This window comes from Dermacentor albipictus, chromosome 9 (genome assembly GCF_038994185.2).
Source record: "Dermacentor albipictus isolate Rhodes 1998 colony chromosome 9, USDA_Dalb.pri_finalv2, whole genome shotgun sequence".
Taxonomy (NCBI): Eukaryota; Metazoa; Arthropoda; class Arachnida; order Ixodida; family Ixodidae; genus Dermacentor; species Dermacentor albipictus.
In genome coordinates, this window is record NC_091829.1 from 7482038 (window position 1) to 7501619 (window position 19582).

At 48.6% G+C, this 19582-nt stretch overlaps 1 protein-coding gene across 2 annotated transcripts in view; it reads left to right on the forward strand.

Moving 5' to 3' along the window:
* LOC135906130 (receptor-type tyrosine-protein phosphatase alpha-like) overlaps nucleotides 1-19582 on the forward strand; it is a 396239-nt gene that overhangs the window by 272011 nt on the left and 104646 nt on the right. For both annotated transcript variants that reach the window (XM_070525329.1, XM_070525330.1), the window contains exon 2: nucleotides 10208-10858. In XM_070525329.1, the coding sequence (XP_070381430.1) occupies nucleotides 10208-10858 (651 nt within the window). The remainder of the gene's footprint in view (nucleotides 1-10207; nucleotides 10859-19582) is intronic.

Below are 19582 nucleotides of genomic sequence, written 5' to 3' on the forward strand. Positions count from 1 at the left end.
CTGTACTCTATGTTAAGACACATCGCTTTCTGGGCGTCGTCATTGACCGCAACCTCTCGTGGAGCCCTCACTGCGTCTATCTGAAGAAGAAGCTAGTCGCCATTGCTCAGGTCTTCAAATTTATATGCGGGAAAAACTGGGGTACACCAGTCCATTCTATGTTGCAGCTGTACAGGGTTTTGTTTCTCGGGCTCCTACGTTACAGCCTACCAGTGTTGTCAAATGCATGCAAGACGAACTTTCGCACCTTGGAGAGCATACAAGGTCAAGCCCTACGCACGTGTTTGGGGCTGCCTCGGTGCACGTCAACAGCAGCAACAATTGCCATCGCAGGAGACCATACAATCCAGACACATGTAGCTGTCGACTCTCTCAGAGCGCACATTCGCCATCTGTCAAGGATCCCCGACCACCATTTGGCCTCCCTACCAGCCGAGAGACCTCAAGCGACCTTTTCACGAGTAATTACCGCTCATCAAGAGTACATACCAGCAAGTTTTACACCGGCGGCGAAGCCTTCCTCCCCCCTGTGGTGCCTGCGACAGCCTCAAGTGAATTTTGATATTCCTGGAATTACAAAAAAGTCCAATCATCCATCGCCGGCTCTGAAGCAACTTACACTCCTATTACTGCACCAGACGTATCATGACCGCATACACATATATACCGATGGTTCAACCTCACCTACCAGCTCAACTGCCGCATTCGTCGTTCCAGCCAAGAACGTTACAGTTAAATTCAAACTGTCGCACACGACTACATCTACATCGGCAGAACTTGCAGCTCTCCATGCCGCTATGATGTACATCACCGAAGAGCCAACAGAGAAGTGGGTCGTATTTTGTGACTCTAAGGCAGCCCTTCATAGCATCAAGTCCGCGTTACGTCACAGAACTTACGAGCAAATGACATCTGAAATCAGGGAACTGCACCACCATGCTCTGGAAAGAGGACACCACATTGTATTTCAGTGGATTCCTGCTCACTGTGGCATCGTCGGCAACAACCTAGCTGACAAGGCTGCCCGGTGTGCCCACGAAGATACAAAGACGCGTCCAACACCTTTGGCGAGGTCGGACGCTGCCAGAGAACTTCGCCTACTTGCGCGCAAGAAGTCCCAAGATCTCTGGACATCAAGTGGCTTCAATTGCAGATTACGTCAACTGGACCCCACGCTACGGCTACAAGTGCCACCTAGCCTTTCCCGCGGCGAAGCAACCTTGTTGTGTCGCTTGTGGTTGGGAGTGGCGTTCACGAACGCATACTCCTACCGTATGGGAATGGCCGAGAGCCCGATGTGCGACTCCTGTGGGTGCGAGGAGTCCATCGAGCACGTATTGTGTACCTGCCCTCGCTACGATGTCCAACGCCTCTCTCTGCGGGCAACTTTACACAGACTAGACTCGAGACCATTCACCGAGTCAAAGATACTCGGACCGTGGCCACAACCGTCACTGGCTCGAAAAGCGATTCGTGCACTAGTGCGGTACTTAAAGTGCACGGGCTTAAGAGACCGCTTATAGTGTCATTGTATAAGGTGTCCCTCCCACATGTACTCAGTGCTGACTCTCTCCTTTTCTTCCTCTTTCTATTCCCCTTTCCCCCACCCCCAGTGTAGGGTAGCAAACCGGATGCTGTTCTGGTTGACCTCCCTGCCTTCCCTACCCTTGCTTTCTCTCTCTCTCTCTTGTAAGGTCGGTCTTGAATCGCAGAAGAATGCCCATTTTCCAGGAGTCTCAGTGTTTATCTCATGAAGCGCACCGCTGAGAGCCGTGAGCTCTGCAGCTGTAAAAGTAATGATATGGGAAGTCTTGAACCGCTGGGTTATTCCCATTGTTGGCATAACTACAGTGCTACCAGAACTGGTTGATGTAGTTCAGCCATCAGTGTGGACGTGTATGCAGCTGTATTTCTCGTACAAGGGGAGTAAACTAAGTTGCTTGAGTGCAGAGGGTGGTAAGTCCGACTTCTTCTGAAGTCCTGGGATTGTTAGGTTTACTTGAATACGGCTTACACACCATGGAGGAATCGAAGGTCTTGCTGCAGGTGCATAACCTGACCTGAGAGAGGCAGGGTGCGCGAAGACAGTTGCACTGAATGACGTGTGGGGCCTTTCTACTGAGAGCCTTGCGATGTATTGAATAGTGGTCTGGACGAAGTGTCTTATGTACACACGCATTTTTTCTGTTGCAATGTGCGTTCAAATAGTGTAATCTTGAGCGACTGCAATAACTTCCGTCGTTGTGATGGGAGCTAAAAGAATGCAATATCGCCGGTGGACCAGGGTTTCACTGCAATTTGCAGTATGTTCCTGCGCTCATCTGGAGAGTAGAGGCAGAAATGCAAGACTGAGCGTGTTTACAAAAACAGGAAAATGTGTTTTTTTATGCTGTGCTAAAATGTGTTTCGAGCATCGTTAAGAAGGATTCAGACGTCCGGGATTCCACAGTGTGACCCAGAAGTCTGCTCCAGTCGCGAAATGTTCGAGGGATAAACGAGTTCTTCAACGTTTTTGTACAGTAAGAGAAATCGTTCTCTTTATTCGAATTAAATGAACGCGTGCACCGGGTGGGTACTTGATATACGTATCTTTATTCATCGCTAGCGTTTCGTGAAAGATAAGGTCGAGATTTTTCGAGCGATCACAGAGGCCACCGGGTTTTGTGATGACCTAACGCGGCCTGTTTTTACTAACATAGTGGCTGAGGATTGCCGGCTACAAGGTTAATAAACAAATCTAACAGTCTTTTCAGGGTCGTATCAAATTTATTAACGTTTTCTTTCGTATGTGGGTCCCATACTATTGATTCATGTTCGAGAACAGGTCGTATAAACGTTTCATAAGTCATTAATTTAATGTCAGTCCACTGAAGAGCACGAGTGGACGCTTGTTGTCTAAATCCCGGTCCTGTGATGGTGGATGACGACACGCGTTCCTACAAAGGCGCCCGTCGAAGTGAGCACCATGCTCGATGATGAACTGTATGTTTCTTGAGGGATACTCTCCTCTGCCGGCACGCCGAAAAAGCACCTACTACAAGACGACGACGAACGGATTTGACACCGTACCTACCCATGGCCAGCTAACACGCCCACATACAAGGGTTGTTGTTCTTTCAGTTAGAGGCGACTATGCATCATCAAATTTTTCGAGTAGACAGTGAACATAACAGGATACGCTTTTGTGTTCACCAGCATGTCTCCTGTTATTCGCAATGCAATCAGTGGTCAGCGCTCTCTTGCGACACGTTCGAAAAACGTCCTTGCGTACGAAAGCTTTCTTCGTTCGAGTAGTGCTTTGCGAACGAGGACAAAAGAATAAATGACAGGACACACTCTGTTCGACTCTCTAGTAGTAGACGATACCAGGTTTAGTTTCCATAAATCCAGGCGCCTTTACTGAGAGACGGTGTGTAGTACATACACCCTGATACGATATGTGGCTTTTTCGGTGCTAGTAATGTAAATGTCAACGAGTGAGGTATCTTCAGTAGCTTCTGTTACGAAGCGATTAGAAGTGGAGCAGTCCTTCGGATCGCTTGGCTGGACGTGATTTTTTCCACATTCTATAAGCTTTCGTGGTTGAGCTTTCCTCGTGATAGCAAGGGGCCTCAGCTGCTTTCGCGACGTGTATTGTAACAGGGTGCTCTGTTTTTTCTCGACGCCGAATCTTAGCGGCGATAATTACGTTGCACTCGCTTTACTAGCGTGACTGCACGCTACCCATCGTTCTTGAGGAGTTCTTATTACAAACGATCTTTTTTCGTGGTAGCAGACGTTTTCTGCGCTAACACCGTGATTGCGTATGCTACAATAAACTGGATTTTGTTCGCTCTAAGTTTCCTGTCAATTTTCGTACTTTTTGGACTGAAATGTCAAGCTCTTTACGTCATGCCACATGCAGTACACAAGCTTTCCTTGCCTTGTTACGTTTTGTTCTCTTTCTCTTTCTCTCCTGTACTGAGCAATACCGAGCTTGGACGACAGACTGATTATTGCAGTGATGCTTGTTGTGGTAATAGTAGTATTAGAGAGCTTTCACGCGTTGCTGAATAATAGCGTGTCGACTAACGGACGTATAAACGTGGTACAAAAGTAGCTGTGCCCTTCTACTTCTGTGCGTATGAGCTGAAACGCTCAATATTTTCATATTAACAAGGCCAGCTAAGCACGTCTCTTAAGCACGAAATAAAAGATAAACTAGGGAGGGGGTGCACGGAAAATTAGTCTTGGGCGTAAGAGCCTGCAAGAAGGTTTGTAATGCCGCGGCAGCGTCCATTATTTCGACGCCGTCGATAGAGAGCGCATAGAGTCGGAGAAACAAACAGCATGAAAAGGTAGACATTGGCGGAGTTGGCGAGAGATAAGGCTCGGAGTGTTCTCGAGATGATAGTCGTTGGGCGACAGTAAGAAGGTTTACGAAGGCGCCGATCTTGGGTCAACTTTCCGGCCGTCCCTAATGAAGTGCGCGGCCGGTCTTGTGTCGAAAGGAAGGACTTATGCCGGCCGGACGAATCCGCTGGAAGCCGGTTTCCGAAACGCAGGTGGCGGCCGCGTCGGCAGAGCACTCCGGCTCACGAGCGCGTGCAGCGTGGCCAAAGCTGCGGGTCGAGTGCTGAGACAGCGACAAAGCGAGTGCGAGTAGTCAGTCCTTTGTTCTCGCACTCGTCATAGGCAATGTACATTTCTGGCATGCATCTATTCGCAAGCTCTATGTACTTCTTGTATGTACGACCGAAAGCTCGCACTGGGCTAGGCAAAATGATTGCTTTTCAATCTCGAGAGAGAAAAAGAGAATGCATCGAGATTAACCAGATGGTGAGTTCACACTTTGCTACCCTGCCCTGGGGCTGGGGAAATAATGGTTGAAAAAAACTAGAGACAGAGCAACCGGCAGGACGTTCCAATTGGAATCGTTCACACAATCCGGCGGATCGCAAGAAGTGTAGTAGCGCTTGATCGGCGTTTTGATGCAATGTTAAGTGCTCCGTAGAACTCATACTTCCGACATAGGCTGGTCGTCCAATTGTTCGAGCTTGGCGGATAGTGACTGTACTCTGCACTGCGTGCGGTGGTGCACAGCATAACGTTTCCTCGTCGCCGCAGTGGCCACAGGCTGTCTGTATGCGGAACGCGTAGGCATTGGTGAACGCGACGCCCAAACATTGCCTACATAGAAGGGTCGTTTGTGGAAATCTTGATGGAAATGGAAGGCTTGAGGTGGCATCCAGGGAATATAATAGGGTACGCGTCAAGTATGATTCATTCATTTAGTGACAAAATTCAGCCTGTCGGGGGCGATATATGTCTGACGATTTGATCATGAATGTAAGTGCTGCGATGTTTTCATGAATTGTACATATCTTTCTTCTGATGCTGTTAAGTCGAACTACAACATGCAATGCCAAATCAAGCTATCCACAAGAAAAGCTGCGCGGTGACCGTGCATGCAGTGGCTTTTGTCTCGTCTCAGTGTCTTCTGGCAAGTAAAACAAAAAGCTGATTAGCTTGTGAATTTCCGTGTATCTCGACCTATATAAGCAATGCGCCCCTTGTCCTACTTTCACGCCATTATGTGGCCAAGGTGAACGTAGATTTTGGTACTGTGGATGAATATTGGTCCTATTTAAATGAGACGGTTGCGTATCACCTTCATCTTAACTGTAGAAAGGCGTGCAGAAAGCGCTTCACCTGAATGTGCCACACGGCTGTTAGCGAACTCCCGTTAACGCGGCCGGTGCAGTGTACGAGGTGAAAGAAATTGAGAATCTGACTGCGTAAGCAAGTGAGAATGTATAGAAAAGAGACAGACGGGGACATCTCCACAGTTCCGTTTTTCTTTTCTACGACCTCGTTTGTTTTACGCCCTTTTCAAGTACTGGTTAGTGCCAACATGCCCAATTCGTTATTGTTTTGTTCGACAGTTTGTTCCGTTCTTGTATTCCTTGCTCCACTATTAGCCCCCCACATTGCTACTGAGTGCTCTTCACACACGCACAGAGAGAGAGAGAGAGACAGAGAGAGAGAGAAAGAGATAGAGAGAGAAGACGGAAGGGCAGGAAGGTTAACTAAAGTCTCGCCTGGTTGGCTACCGTACACGTGGGGAAGGGGAAACGGAGAAGAAAGATAAGAAAGAGAAAGTAGACAAGGAGAATCATTATGCGCGCATCCGCAGCTGAAAGTTCCTATCGCGCATATGTTCGTTCGTGATGAATGTTCACTCATAAGAGCTCTTCTATTGCCTTCATAAAAGCGCGTTAGCACTTTGATGGTCTTGTGCATAATAGCTCTTCGGCCAGTGTCCCAGAATCTTAGCTTCAAAGAACGGTCTGTCGTTTAAGCGGCAGCGACTCATGTCGTTTAAGCGGCTGCGACTCATAGGTAGAACATCTCATTGAGAGGTGTACATTGGACAATGACACAGAATGTCTTCCGCGGGCTCATCCCGTTCGCAAGAGTTGCATGCGGTGCTGTTGGCCATTCCAATGAGGAATAAATAAGCGTTCGTAAATGATACCAGCCATGCGAGGGCACACTAAAGTTGCTTCGCGACGCGATAATCCTGGAGGAAGGCGTAGTAGCAAGTCAGGTTCCAGTGAATGTAAGATAGAATTCGAAAAATCCGTTGAATCCCATCGAAGTGTAATGCTACGTGCAAGTGAGTCAAGTTGCCTCGACGCATGGGTTCGCGTCAACGGTATTGGTGCGCGCTGATGCTGTTGGTGAGCGGAACGTGCAGTTTCGTCTGCCCTGTCGTTGCCGGAAATTCCGCAGTTTCTCAGCAGCAACTAAAACATATCATGGCCGAGGCTTGCGACATGAAACGGATGAAATAAAATTACTTTATTTTCCATAATGCTTACCCTGAAATGCACGTGGGATTTTGTGGAAAAGATTGATTGATTGATTGATTGATTGATTGATTGATTGATTGATTGATTGATTGATTGATTGATTGATTGATTGATTGATTGATTGATTGATTGATTGATTGATTGATTGATTGATTGATTGATCGATCGATCGATTGATTGATTGCGGCGCCTTGAACCGAACTACCCGCCTTCAACTGCGTACAATTGTTGAGCCGAAGTACCTCATCTTTTCGCCGTGTCCAGCTGGCTGATTTGCCTGGGGGCCACGTATTTCGATTGCGGCGCGTTATGCGCCCCTTCCGAAAGCGCTTACGGACGAGAGAGCGCCGATTATGCGCGCTGCGGAAACGCGCTTAGCCCTCCTCCCGCCCCCTCCCCCTCCCCCCCGAGGTGGAGGGGGGGGGGTGCGTAAAAGCCTCCGCCATGCCCCGCGCGACCCATTTGTCGTTGCGTAGTTATTTCTGCACTCTGTGCGGGTGGTCGGATTATGCATTCAGGCGCTGCGCGCGCGCTTCGATTGCGTCGAAGCGAACAGCCTCCGGGCGAGCGCTCATTAATTACGACGTCTGGGCAGTGGCGCGCTTAGGCCGCTGGACACACCAGGGGTGCCGGAGACATTTGCGAAATGCTGCCGGCCGAACGACGACGATGAACAGTGAAATATGGATGAGGCCTCGAAAAGAGGAGCTCCCTTGACACGCCCTATGGTTTTGGTCCGCGATCTTCGTGTTGAGGGCCTGGTCAATGGGGAAGGAGTTTGGGCGGAAATTTTCTTTCCCCGTGGCAGGCTTATCTGTAAGTTCAGTCTTGATCAAGGTCACATGTGACCTTCACGAACATAGTAATGTCTTCGTAAAAAACAAAAATGTGAGACCAAAATCAAGAAAGGGGCTGACAGATCGAATAGCACACTGTGGTATAAAGTTTCTAAACAGGGATAAGGTGCCTCAGAAAGGCTCGCCAACGTTTCGATAGGAGGACCTATCTTCGTCATAGGCGGCCTCGTCATCCTCGGCATGCCGAGGATGACGAGGCCGCCTTTGACGAAGATAGGTCCTCCTATCGAAACGTTGGCGAGCCTTTCTGAGGCACCTTATCCCTGTTTACAAACTTTATACAAAAATGTGAGACGTAATTTTCATCCTAAAGAAGTGCCGGAGGCGCAGTTCATTGAGCATCATGCATACAAATGCACAGATTGGGGAGTGATGTGTACACGCAAGTGCGTCGTTGAGGTATCTGCTGCAGGAACATGTCGTGGTGTGTGCGGTGGAGGGAATATGACATAAAGCACATCGCAGGGAGATGGAACACGGAAAACGATAACTGCATAAGCGTCGAAGACCTAAGCGAGATCGTTTGGACCTCGTGTCTCGATTTCAAGAGTTGAGAGAATTCTCATATGTTGGTATGTACTCAACAGAGTGAAGTCGATTTGAGCCGCATCTTCGTGTTAGCGATCAGTTTTCAGGTTCACGTAAACCCAAGTGGTGCTAGCTATGTCGAAGGAGCGCTTTTGCAGGCCAGGTCAGTCTCTCTGTGAAGGGTGAATCTTCTCACTTGCTCAGCAGTTGGAGGTGAAGTTTGAGCCGACGTCGAAAATGCCCCACATGCGTTCGAATAAGAAAAGCCGGAGGAAAAGCTTAAGACTTTCCTCTCCCAGCGCTGCTCCAATGCGGTGTCGCATATATATAGTGAACTGAGAACCCTCGCAATATACTGGGGATTGTTAGCAGAATAGCCATAGCTTTAATGCTTTTGCCACGATTTGCTTAATAATCGAAGCGTCGATCTAGACGCGTAACGTCGCAAAAGCGCGTGGGTTTTTTGTACGTTGAAAGAAGATTGATATCATCTCACCGTATGAACGGCGCCATGTGTTCTTCAAACTGAAGCGATTCTCGTAACCGTTCTCCCCATCCTTCTGTAGAATCGTAGTTCCCTAACTGTGTATTTTTGCATAAGTACTCGCCACAAACGCTGTTTACTGCTATTTCACCTCTTGTCGCAGATTACGTGTATATATATATATATATATATATATATATATATATATATATATATATATATATATATATATATATATATATATATATATATATATATGTAGCGGCCTAAGATAACGTTCAAGTTAGCCGAAACTGTGATGTCATTATTTCTGTGGTGGTCGATCGAATTTCATGCAAGTCCTTTTAATTCCTGCCCGCTCACCTCGGTCTTTCATTTACATAACTTTGTGGCACAAACACTGCTGACTTGAAGCATTTGCAAATGCAAGCCGGAATCGTTTCGCTGAAGGGGAAGAAATGGCTTTCGTGAGAACGCATCCATTGGTAAGCGTTAATAACCTACCGCAACCGCCGCAGCAGCAAAGGTGATCTTCGTCGCAGTGCCTATTAACGCGAGAAAATCGAAAGAGGTGCTTGTATCGATGTATTTGAAGGCGGATACTACGAAGACTACGCTAATGCTCGTAGACTGCTGTCGACAGCCATGAGCATGCATGCGGCGTTTCTGGCGTAGGAACATGTTCGTATCGGTCCCGTTATCACATATAAAGTAAATTCAAAGACGATGGCCGTTGGTGTGCGCGCGACGCGGTGTTATTACTCCCGTTCTTCTTATGTGGAGGACGGCAGAGTCGTTAACGGATTATGTGTAGTATATAGCAGATAAGAGCGTTCTGTACCGGTGCAACTTTCTGCGGAACGTTACCGTAGGTTTACCTGTGCGATTGCCATTTAAAGGAGACTTTATTTATTTTACCTCTTGAAGACTATCTAAGTGCAGCGACAGACATTACACGAAGGAACAGGACAAGACGCTTGTTCATTCGTATACTGTTTACTGTTGCGCTTAACTTTTCAATATGTAAGTCAACTAACGATACCCGATTACCAATTTGTTGCACTTTATTCAGGGTGCAGAGTGGTTATATGGTAAACACTAATATTTAGTGCACATGGAGACTTTCGAGTGCTGTGAAAGTTGACAAGTGCTTTGAAGTTTTTCAGCTATTCAGGCAATTGACTTCACTGTCTGGCTCGTTATGAATAAGTTTTGGTAGTTGTATGTGGCTCTAGTTTAGCTCCATCTTAACGAAAAAAGTGCGCGAAAAAGACGTAGACGAGAAAGGGAAATTACAACAAAGCACGAGCGTTTCTCTCATTCTCGTGTACGTCTTTTTCGCGCACTTTTTAGTTAAGATGAAACCACACCAACTCGCCCAGCTCTCAGTTTTGATGAATCTGCTCTCGTTTTGGGCGCTACGGCGTGTTGTACGGCGAAGACGTGGCGCGGAGCCTGAATGTGCCTACCTTTTTCTGGTGCAGGTTGCCTGTCCATACTCGAACACGTCGCCGAGCCGCCGTTGGTGTCCAACTGCTCGGCGGCCGTTCTCCGCTGTCGCCTGGACACCGCGGGTCCCAACATCGAAGTCTGGTGGACGTTCCACGGCGAGAACGCCTCCAAGCTTCCGAACGTTGTCCTCGAGCCGCCGCCCAGCCGCGAAGCCAGGGCGGCCTCGTCCGTCGCGCCCCCGGCCACGACCCCGCCAGCGGTTGCTGTGACGTCGGGCACCACAACCGCGCCACCCAATGCAACAGCAGCATTGGGGCACAACTCGACTTCGGCACACAACTCCACGTCGCCGTCTAACGAGACTGTGAGTGGGACCGAACCGCCGCCTTCGCTAACGACGCCCGGTGGCGACGTTTTCTCGGGGGAAGACGCCGAGAACGTCACAACCGCGTCGCCGCAGTCGACGGCAACCTTCCAGAGTGCCAGCGGTGAAGCGGCATTGTCCGAGGTCGAGTCTTCCTCTTCTAGCGAGCATCCGGAGGAGGAAGAGGAACAGTCTGCTGTGTGGACACTGCGGCTAAACTGCCCGACGCTCGAACACGCCGGCAGTTACGCCTGCTACGCGCTATCGCGGAACGCCAGCGAGTTCATCTACAAGAAGGAAGCGTCCCTTGACGTATACGGTAAGCGCTGCATGTTTTCGTGTATTAGAAGTGATAGCAGTGGGCTAAGAGCCAATCCACGTGTGCCTAACAGGTGACGCTTTGCACTGCCGAGAGAGTGAAACTGTCTATGTATGGGACGGTCTTGTCCTGCCACCTTGATTGGTTTGTATTGACGCTAAAGGTCATCGTTTAAATTCGCTATTTTCCTCGCATTCCCCCTTTTTATTTCAGGGCTGGGCAGACTGCTTGCTCTTACCGATGTTAATGTACTCTCACATTCAGTATGAGCTGGGAAACTGAGTAGCGTTAAAACGACAAGTACTGACATAAGAACGACAGCAAACTGCGATATTGGGCCTGTGTTGTCGTTCTAGCGCTATTTATTTCCTCAGTATGACAGACCGATCAGCCCGAACGAATGTCTCAGTATTAGCTGCAACGCACGAGTCATAGCCGGAGCGCTCTTGGGGTTCGCCCGGATAAAAAGAAGTGTCCATAGAATATTGGCTACTTCAGCAATGACGGCATATCAATCCGGGCGCTTTCCGTCGCCGTCTTTCTTCTGACGCGAAGCGATAATGCAGCAAGCCGCAGAGAAGAATCGATGCGCCGTGACAAAACACGCCGCGCTAACCGCGGGTAGACGGGCTCCTCGGAGAGCGAGTGTGTTAACTTCTCGCGACATAGGCACACCGCATCCAAAGAAAGCAGGCGACGGAAAGCGATAGGATTGATACGCTTTACTAGAATGGCATTGAGCTTCCTTGAACTGCCTTGTGAGACACCGGATAACACGTGGTAGACGGATGAATTGTGCTCACTAACGAGATGTATACACTATGATTGGAAAGGAAGTCCCTTTATACACGCAAGCACATCATGATAAATATTAGCCTTTGCTAACTTTTATTGAAGCCTGTGATGAGGGAAACCGCCAAAAGCTTTAAAAGTCATGAGAAATTGCCTCAAATTGTAAGCCAAAGTCTATTGATGTGCGCGGCGAGCTGCGTTGCACACCAGTATCATCACTAACGGAAGCTGTGCTGATGCTTGAACACCGTCATCTTTTGGATAATTTATAACTTGAGAGTGTATTATGTTCTCGAAGTGTTTGCAGATGATGTTAGTTAAAGATATTGGTCAGTGATTAAGAGGTGGAAAATGGCCTCAGACATAATGTGTATTCATCAATATACACCGTTCCTCGTGTTCGGCCTGTTCACAGGGATCGCGAAGAAAGACCGGAAAAGTTAATGTTTATGCTGAGGATATATTCTTCTATATTTTGTTGTTAAACCCAGTGCAGTCAGATCGCAATTTATTTACAAAGGAAAATAAAGGGCAATTCCAAACAACAATTACTTCTGGGATAGAAGTGTCGGAAAACGGCATGCATCTTGGTAAGAGCTGCTCGGCAGGACGGAACACAATGAAAAGGAAAAGAAAAAGAGCGCAGACATGGCTGTTTACTTACTTGACATCGTCATGCGCCTTATTTATGAGAGAGCCGACAATTTTTGTTAAGTCCAGTGATAAGTCTATTGTCTTTGTTCGTGCCCCTTGCTGCTGCGCGGTACCATATCGAATCACTTGCGCCGGTTCGCCCTGCTACCGCATTATTGCCCTCAAATTCAGATTCAGACGTTCAGATGGCGGAGAAAGTCGGCTTCTTCGCGGCGTTCGTTGGTCCCGGAAACTCGAGCGCCCGTGTGCGCACTATGTGGGTCAGCTAGGAGGGTCGCGTGCACTCTTCGCCAAATTCTAATTGCAGCGTGTTTGGTAGCACTCAATGTGAACAACTCCGCCTCGTTCGTCTGCCCCGCCAGGAAGCTCGGCGCGTACGCAGAAGGGAGCGAGGCCGCAGCGTAAGTTAGCGGGCACCTCACCAGGTGCCCCTTTCGACGTCCCGTGGAACAGCACCCTCGGGGATCGTTCCTCGCGCCGCTCGGTCCACGCTCCGGCCGGCACTCCCGCCCGGCCCCGCGCACACTTGAGCCCCGGCCCCCCTTTTTCTCGGCCTGTCGTGCCGCCTAGGTGTGTTGTATATGCGCAGACGGGTCATTCCTGGCCGGGCGCGTGGTGTGGCCTATTTATGGCCGTCGGACGCGCCTTCGCGGCCGTCACGTAAATCTCGTCCGTGGACGCGTGCCTATGTATACTCCGCTACACAGCAACCGCGCAGCGTTGCGCTATGCCGAGGTGCTTGTTTGTGGCGCGTAGCACGATTTAGTGCCACATATCGGCACTGCGGCACAGTTGACACCATTAGTGGCGCACAGAGTTCCCGTAGTGAAATGCGTACGCGCGTCGACTGACAAATGTGTCGTTTCTAGTTGGTCAGTGTTGTATTTGGTAAGCGGCTTACCTTAGAAGCTGAGGAGAAAATGTGAGTACCTTTCCGAGTCCGGGCGCCATTGAGGATGTCTAGAGGTGCACTCCGTTACCGTTTGCGGAGCGATACGTGGCCTAGGAAGCAACGTTCTCAGTGCGGCTCGCAGACGGAAGTTTCTTGATCTCCGCGAAGCAGCGAATCGGACACCGCGATAAAACAAGGATCATAGTCAGTACACCTAACCGAAAGTGAAGCGCAAAACCTTAGTTCTCAATTTCTGACGACACGGTGGCGGGTGCACGCAGTGAGTCGATGCGGGCTGGCTGTCGCCGAGCCGAGATCCCAGGACGCAGCACCGTTGTAACGAAGATGGCGAGGCCGCCCTCGTGCGCCACGCGCGCCTTCACGCCGGCCGCGCTTCTCCGCCGGGGGCCCCGCGCCGTTTCTTAGGGAAGCGCTTAACGAGAGTCGGCGATGCGAGGACCTCGCCTGGGTCGGGTTTCGTTGCGCGACCGCCATTTTGTGAAGCGCAGTCACTTGCGGCGTCCCTTCGGTGGTCGTTCGTCTCCTGTTTCGCTTAATGTGCCGTGAATAAAGAGGAAAGCATTGGCGGCCAATCTGGAGTCCGAGAGGTCCGAGAGAAACGATATGCTTTATCATCCAGAAACTCGACAAGGACGGGAGCTGACACATGCAAAGAGAATAGGGCAAGGTTACCGACGTGAGTGATGCAATGAGGTGAAAAATCACACTGTCTGGACTCGTCAGGCGCTGTATATAATGTGTACAGCATCACGTGTTTTACGTGCCCACAATGGAAATTCCGCTACGTCGTGCGCATTATTATTTCAAGTCTTTCATCTTCCTGTACCTTGTTTAATCCGACTTCTTCCGCACGCACCATAAATTTGCATTAAGATTGCGTGGTATAAAATTTCTGCCAAGCGTTATCACTTAGTGGTGGACGCTGTTGGTAGATCGACACCCTCTTTTATCTGTCATTCCTCGTACTCCTCCACATATTCTTCTAACGTCTCATTGATTTCTTTCTTGCATCTTCTTTTTTTTTCTTTTGCTGAGCGGTCTTTATCTATCGATGACGACCTCGCCATCGTGCCATGTTTTCGCATGCTGTTTTTCTTCTACTTTAACACATCAGCGATGCACGCAAGGAGACGCTTTCCGTTTAGACTGACTCACTTTAATTTTGCCACTCTAGTATTACCATATTTGAAGGTTTCGCCTTACCAAAGTTTGTTGATTAGACAATAAACAAAGTTAACTTTTATATGACCGAATCTTTTCCTTTTTCTTAATTTTTTTCCTTAACCTGGGATAGCTTTACTTGTGTGCCTTTCTGTGTCGTTTCTGCGTACAACGTATACCCATCTTTAAAAACGCCGTTTCGTTCTTCATTGGTTACCAAAATGATTCGGGCCTGGCTCGTGGGCGCGAAGACGAACCTGCCGCAGTGAATGCAGCCAAGCGTCGTGCCATCGTTCCAGGCTGCTTCTTCCCGGCGTCTGGCGTCTCGGTTCCTCCCCACTTCTCGCCTCGTCCGGCTAGTTTCCCAAAAGCCGAACGCAAAGTTGTGTGCAATGCCATCTGGCGGTGACTAACGAAGGCGCCTGTTGAAAAATGGGCGATCCGGCTCATTCGCGGGTCTCACGACAGCGGCGCCTTTTTGTTTCGCTGTTGAGATTTTTTTTTTGTACTTCTTTTCCTGGCGTCATATGTTCCTGCGTGGGATTCCCCTATTTCTAAAGGTCTCTGTTCGTGGCTTGCGCCAATCTATTAAGAACAGACGGGTAGTTATCTCTTTACCCTCCCTTTCTCTCTCTCTCTCCCCCCCTCTCTTTTCATTTTCTCTGCTAGTGACATTTCGTTCCCGTTCGTTTATTTTTATCGTCTCGTTTTCGCTCTCTGCCATCACACACGACTTCGTTTGTTTCCTGTTCTTCATGCGCAAAAAAAGAACGCACTGTTTTCGTGTTTTCGCGCTTTTGCAGCGCTGTTGCAGGGAGAAACCGAGCAAAGACCGAACTACTGTGCTGCGACTGAGCAAGAGCGCCGCGAGTGTGGTATACCTTGTGCGCGTCTGGACGTCTATTTGTCTTTCGCGGCCTGGCAGAGGCGAAATAGGACACGTGTTACGCCGTGGCATTTACGGCTCCATTTTTCAATACATAGACGTTGCTCGACGAAATACGGCAATAATGATAAGAAATCAGAGGGGAAAAATTAGAAGCTCGTGATTTCGTAGTTCTTTCCGCTCCAATGGTTCATGCAAGTTTTCTATTGGTGCACCTGTGCTAAGTCATTTTGCCCCTTTTCTATTTTTTTTTTACTTTGAAGACATGACTGTCGTGAAGCCCCCCTTTATTTTTTATTATTATTTTTTTCAGATTAAGTTATGCCAAATTTTCGCGGAGTTGGATTGCTTCAGGATGAGATGAGACATGACAATCGTAGCTCCCAGTAGGGTTGGGTATAGGCTTTATATATTGCGTCTTTTATGTTTCGATTTCTTTCTTCCTTTTATGTTTGTTTTTATTTTTACTGAATTTCTTCTTCTTGGCTCATTGAGGGCTACCCTTCGCACCTCAACTGATAACATTTTGATGGACGCAAACATGGTGCTCCATCGCTCACCTCTTAGTTCACGGTTTAAAGGTTGAAATGTTTGAGCTCGACTTGGTGCCTAATGTGTTAGCTCCATTAGCTGTCTAAGCCGTTTCTGCCGACGGATAGCCTCAAATTTTCATTTACTTTAGAGAAGCCTTCTTTCCTTGCAAAGTCGTCGTTGTTACTTCCGTTTTCATAAACGAAATAAAACATAGCACTGTGTATGATCGTGAATGGCATTATAAATCTGTACATATGTCTGAGAAGAGAAAGCCTAGCGTCACGTGAATGGGCATAAAAATTAACGCACTGCAGTGTTTTTACAGTGAAGCTGTGAAGGGCTACTTTCCGCACAATCGTGTCCGCGTGTAGAAAAATAATTCTGAAGATAATGCAATGCCGGGCCGACCCGCAGCGTTCGACATTAAGGGGGCCCACAACACAGCTTCGCTGGTCATCCTTCTTCACAGAGTGGAAAGGCACTCAGCTGGGTTTTTTTTTTTTTTGATTGGCGTACTTGAGATTTTTCTAGCTCTGAACTCATTTACTGCATAAGCAGCACGCTCCCGCAACAACGGACACCGCTGTCGTCTCATGGACAACTTGTCCTTTACGATGCGTACATCGTCGTCTTAGTCCGCTACGGTATTGAATGCTGTGGCCTCCGAAATACGTGGCCAAATGTAAAAACAGGTGTAGCACCCGTGCTACACCTGCTTCACTGACGGTAGCCGCTGAGAGGCACTTTCAGCACAGGTATTCTTAGTGCGATGTGAGAAAACTGCAGAAAAGGGATTGGGTGCGAAAAAGCGCAAGGCAGGAGGACCGGGCCTGTCCAGAAACAAATAGCTGAGGCGAGCGGAGAATGAATGTGGCTCGTGGTGGAAAGACGGTTCATTATATGCGAAAAGTTGAGTGGTCGGTGTATGAGTTGGGGTCGGTAATGTAAAAAGGGGTAGCTAGCCCATGCCGTTGTCCGACTCATCCACGCTGGGGACGTTGTTGAAGTAAAGAACAGATTCTCATCGAGAGCGAAGAGTACTGCGTTTATTTACAATATCTACATGAGGAGTAATTGATGTGCATATGCCTCTAAACGAGAACTTTGTTTGTTAGATGATGGAAGCCCCACCTATCTGCGAGGAACAGGGTATGGTAGCTGCCTTGACCATAGCTTTGTTTCGTGCTCCTTTGACAGAAAGGTGCAATGGTTCTCGGACTTGGAAACGCGGGGAAGTGACCACATGCCAGCTTATCTCACGATTGAGGGGCTGACTAGCTCCAAGTTTTCCGGAGCGGTCCAATGCACCGACTGGCCGAAATTTTAATCAATCATAACAGAATGGTGCCCAGACGACATACGATCCAGCCTAGGGGACGCAATAAAAGATACCTTGCAGGTTGCCGCACATTCGATATTGAAAAGCTCCGCACGCACCGAATGCGACATCGAGTTAGAGGAACTTCGGTCAATTAGCCGCCGTGTGGAACGAAGATATAGACGCACAAATTACATTCATGATGTGAGATTGGCCAGACGCACACAGAATAAATTACAGCGTCCTATGAAGAAGCTGGCTTCGCAACGATGAATGTCTTTCTGTGAGTCTCTAGATCCCCGAAAGCGTTTGTCTCTTATATCGAGAAGTGTTCGTGACCTCCGTACAACCTCTGGACAGAGCCGCCCATTTATTTCCTTGGCTCTTTACCCACAATACAAAGAGATTGAATTTTTTTTTTAGAAACGATGGAACCCAGTCTTTAAGACGCAAACACCAGGAGAGAAGTAGGCAGACACACGTGTGTCTGTCTACGTCTGTCCTGGTGCTTGCGTCTTAAAGGCTGGATTACATCTTTTCTAAAAGTATGTACCAACAGGCCCAGCAACAGACTGTTCTAAGATTGAAGTCGCAGAATCCTTTTGTTGGAGGATTACCGGTGAAGCAAGCTCCACTGGAACGCAGGTTCCCGACCACTTAGCATTTTCACGTGATCCTTGTATGGAGTGCCCTTTTTCTCTGGGCGAACTAGAGGCTGCGCTTGCTTTATGGTGGCGTTCTTCAGTGCCAGGACCAGATGGCATTGCATACCGCGGTCTGTGTAACCTTGGTGAACGGGCTCGAGAGGCACTCCTGCTCCTGTACAACGACTCGTGGCAGACTGGCACAGTTCCCCAAGAATGGAAGCCAAGTCGCCTCATTCCGCTTCTCAGAGCTGGCAAGTAAGCTTTGGACATTGCGTCATACCGTCCGATCGCGTTTGCTAGTTGTGTAGGAAAAGTAATGGAACGGGTGGTTCTAACGCATCTGGAGTGGTACCTATAACACTATGAAATTTATCCAGACACGTTGACAGGATTCAGGCGCGGCCGTTCATCTATAAACCACGTTGTCGACTTGCTAACGTAGGTCGAATTCCAGAAGGCCTGTGAACGCTTGTCTGCTGCCTTGTTTCTAGACGTTAAAAGGGATTACGATAACGTTACCCGTGAAGCCACCCTTAAAGCGTTAGAAGCAATAGGACTTGGTGGCAAGATATATCTCTGGGTTTGCAGGTACCTACAGAGGCGATCATTCTACGTGCTCACCGTGGATCGCCCGACACTCCAGTATTACAGTAGCCGCGGAGTCCCTCAAGCCGGAGTACTAAGACCAACGCTTTTTAATATAGCCCTTATTGGACTACTCGAGGACCTGTCAAGCACCGTTCGATATTTGCGCCGACGACATCTGTATCTGGACGTCGGGGTGGACACGGCTTCAGCTTTGCGCTGGGCTTCAGAAGGCGGCCTCATCGATATCATGCTACCTTCGTGAACAAGGTGTAGAGGTGACGTGGGTGACGTGGGTGACGTGGGACGTGGCATTTACCCGGAAGCCAATGTCTGCATACACCATATTAATCAACGGACAAGTGATATCGTCCAGGAGAAGTCACGGGTTTTTGGGTTTTGTGATTGACATAGACTTGCCCTGGTTTCCTCACTCGAAGCAAGTGAAAAAGCGACTGATTGCTATACCTCATCTTCTCAGATTTCTTGCAGAAAAGAAGTGGGGGGTGTCCACATATTCCATGTTACAGCTCTACAGGTTGTTTCTTGTTGGGTTCCTCCAGTACAGCCTACCTGTAATATCCAATTTGTAGTATGCTGTAATACTGTAATATCCAATGTACGCAAGACCAATTTACGTACAGTTCAGAGCATTCAAGCCCAAGCTCTGAGGATATGCCTTGGATTACCACGCAGTGCGTCAATAGCTGAAACTATTGCCATTGCTCAAGATTATTCAATCACGACGCACATCTCCGTCGAGACCATGCGTGCACATATTAGGCACATTGCCCGGACCCGTTTCCACCACCTCGCCGCACTCACCGTGGAAAGATTCCGCGACATTTAGCACAACTGTCAGTGCATATCGTGCCTCGCTTACATCGGAGTACACACCTGCGGCAAGGTCGGTGTCTTCTCCATGGTGTTTGTGTCGTCTGGAAGTACACCTCAGAATTCCAGGTCTTCAGAAAAAGTCAGGTCTGCTACCGCTTGCATTAAACCAATTGAGCTTACTCCTGTTGAACGAGAAATATTTACACATCTATACTGACGGATCGGCCACATCGACCAGTTGTGGGGCTGCTGTGCTCATACCGAGAAAAGGAGTAACACTGCCATTCAAGACGTCACGTGCCACGATGTCCACGGCTGCGGAACTCCCGGCTAGGCGCAGTGCACTTCAATTTATTGACACAGAGAGTCCTGGTACTTGGGCCGTGCTTTCCGGCTC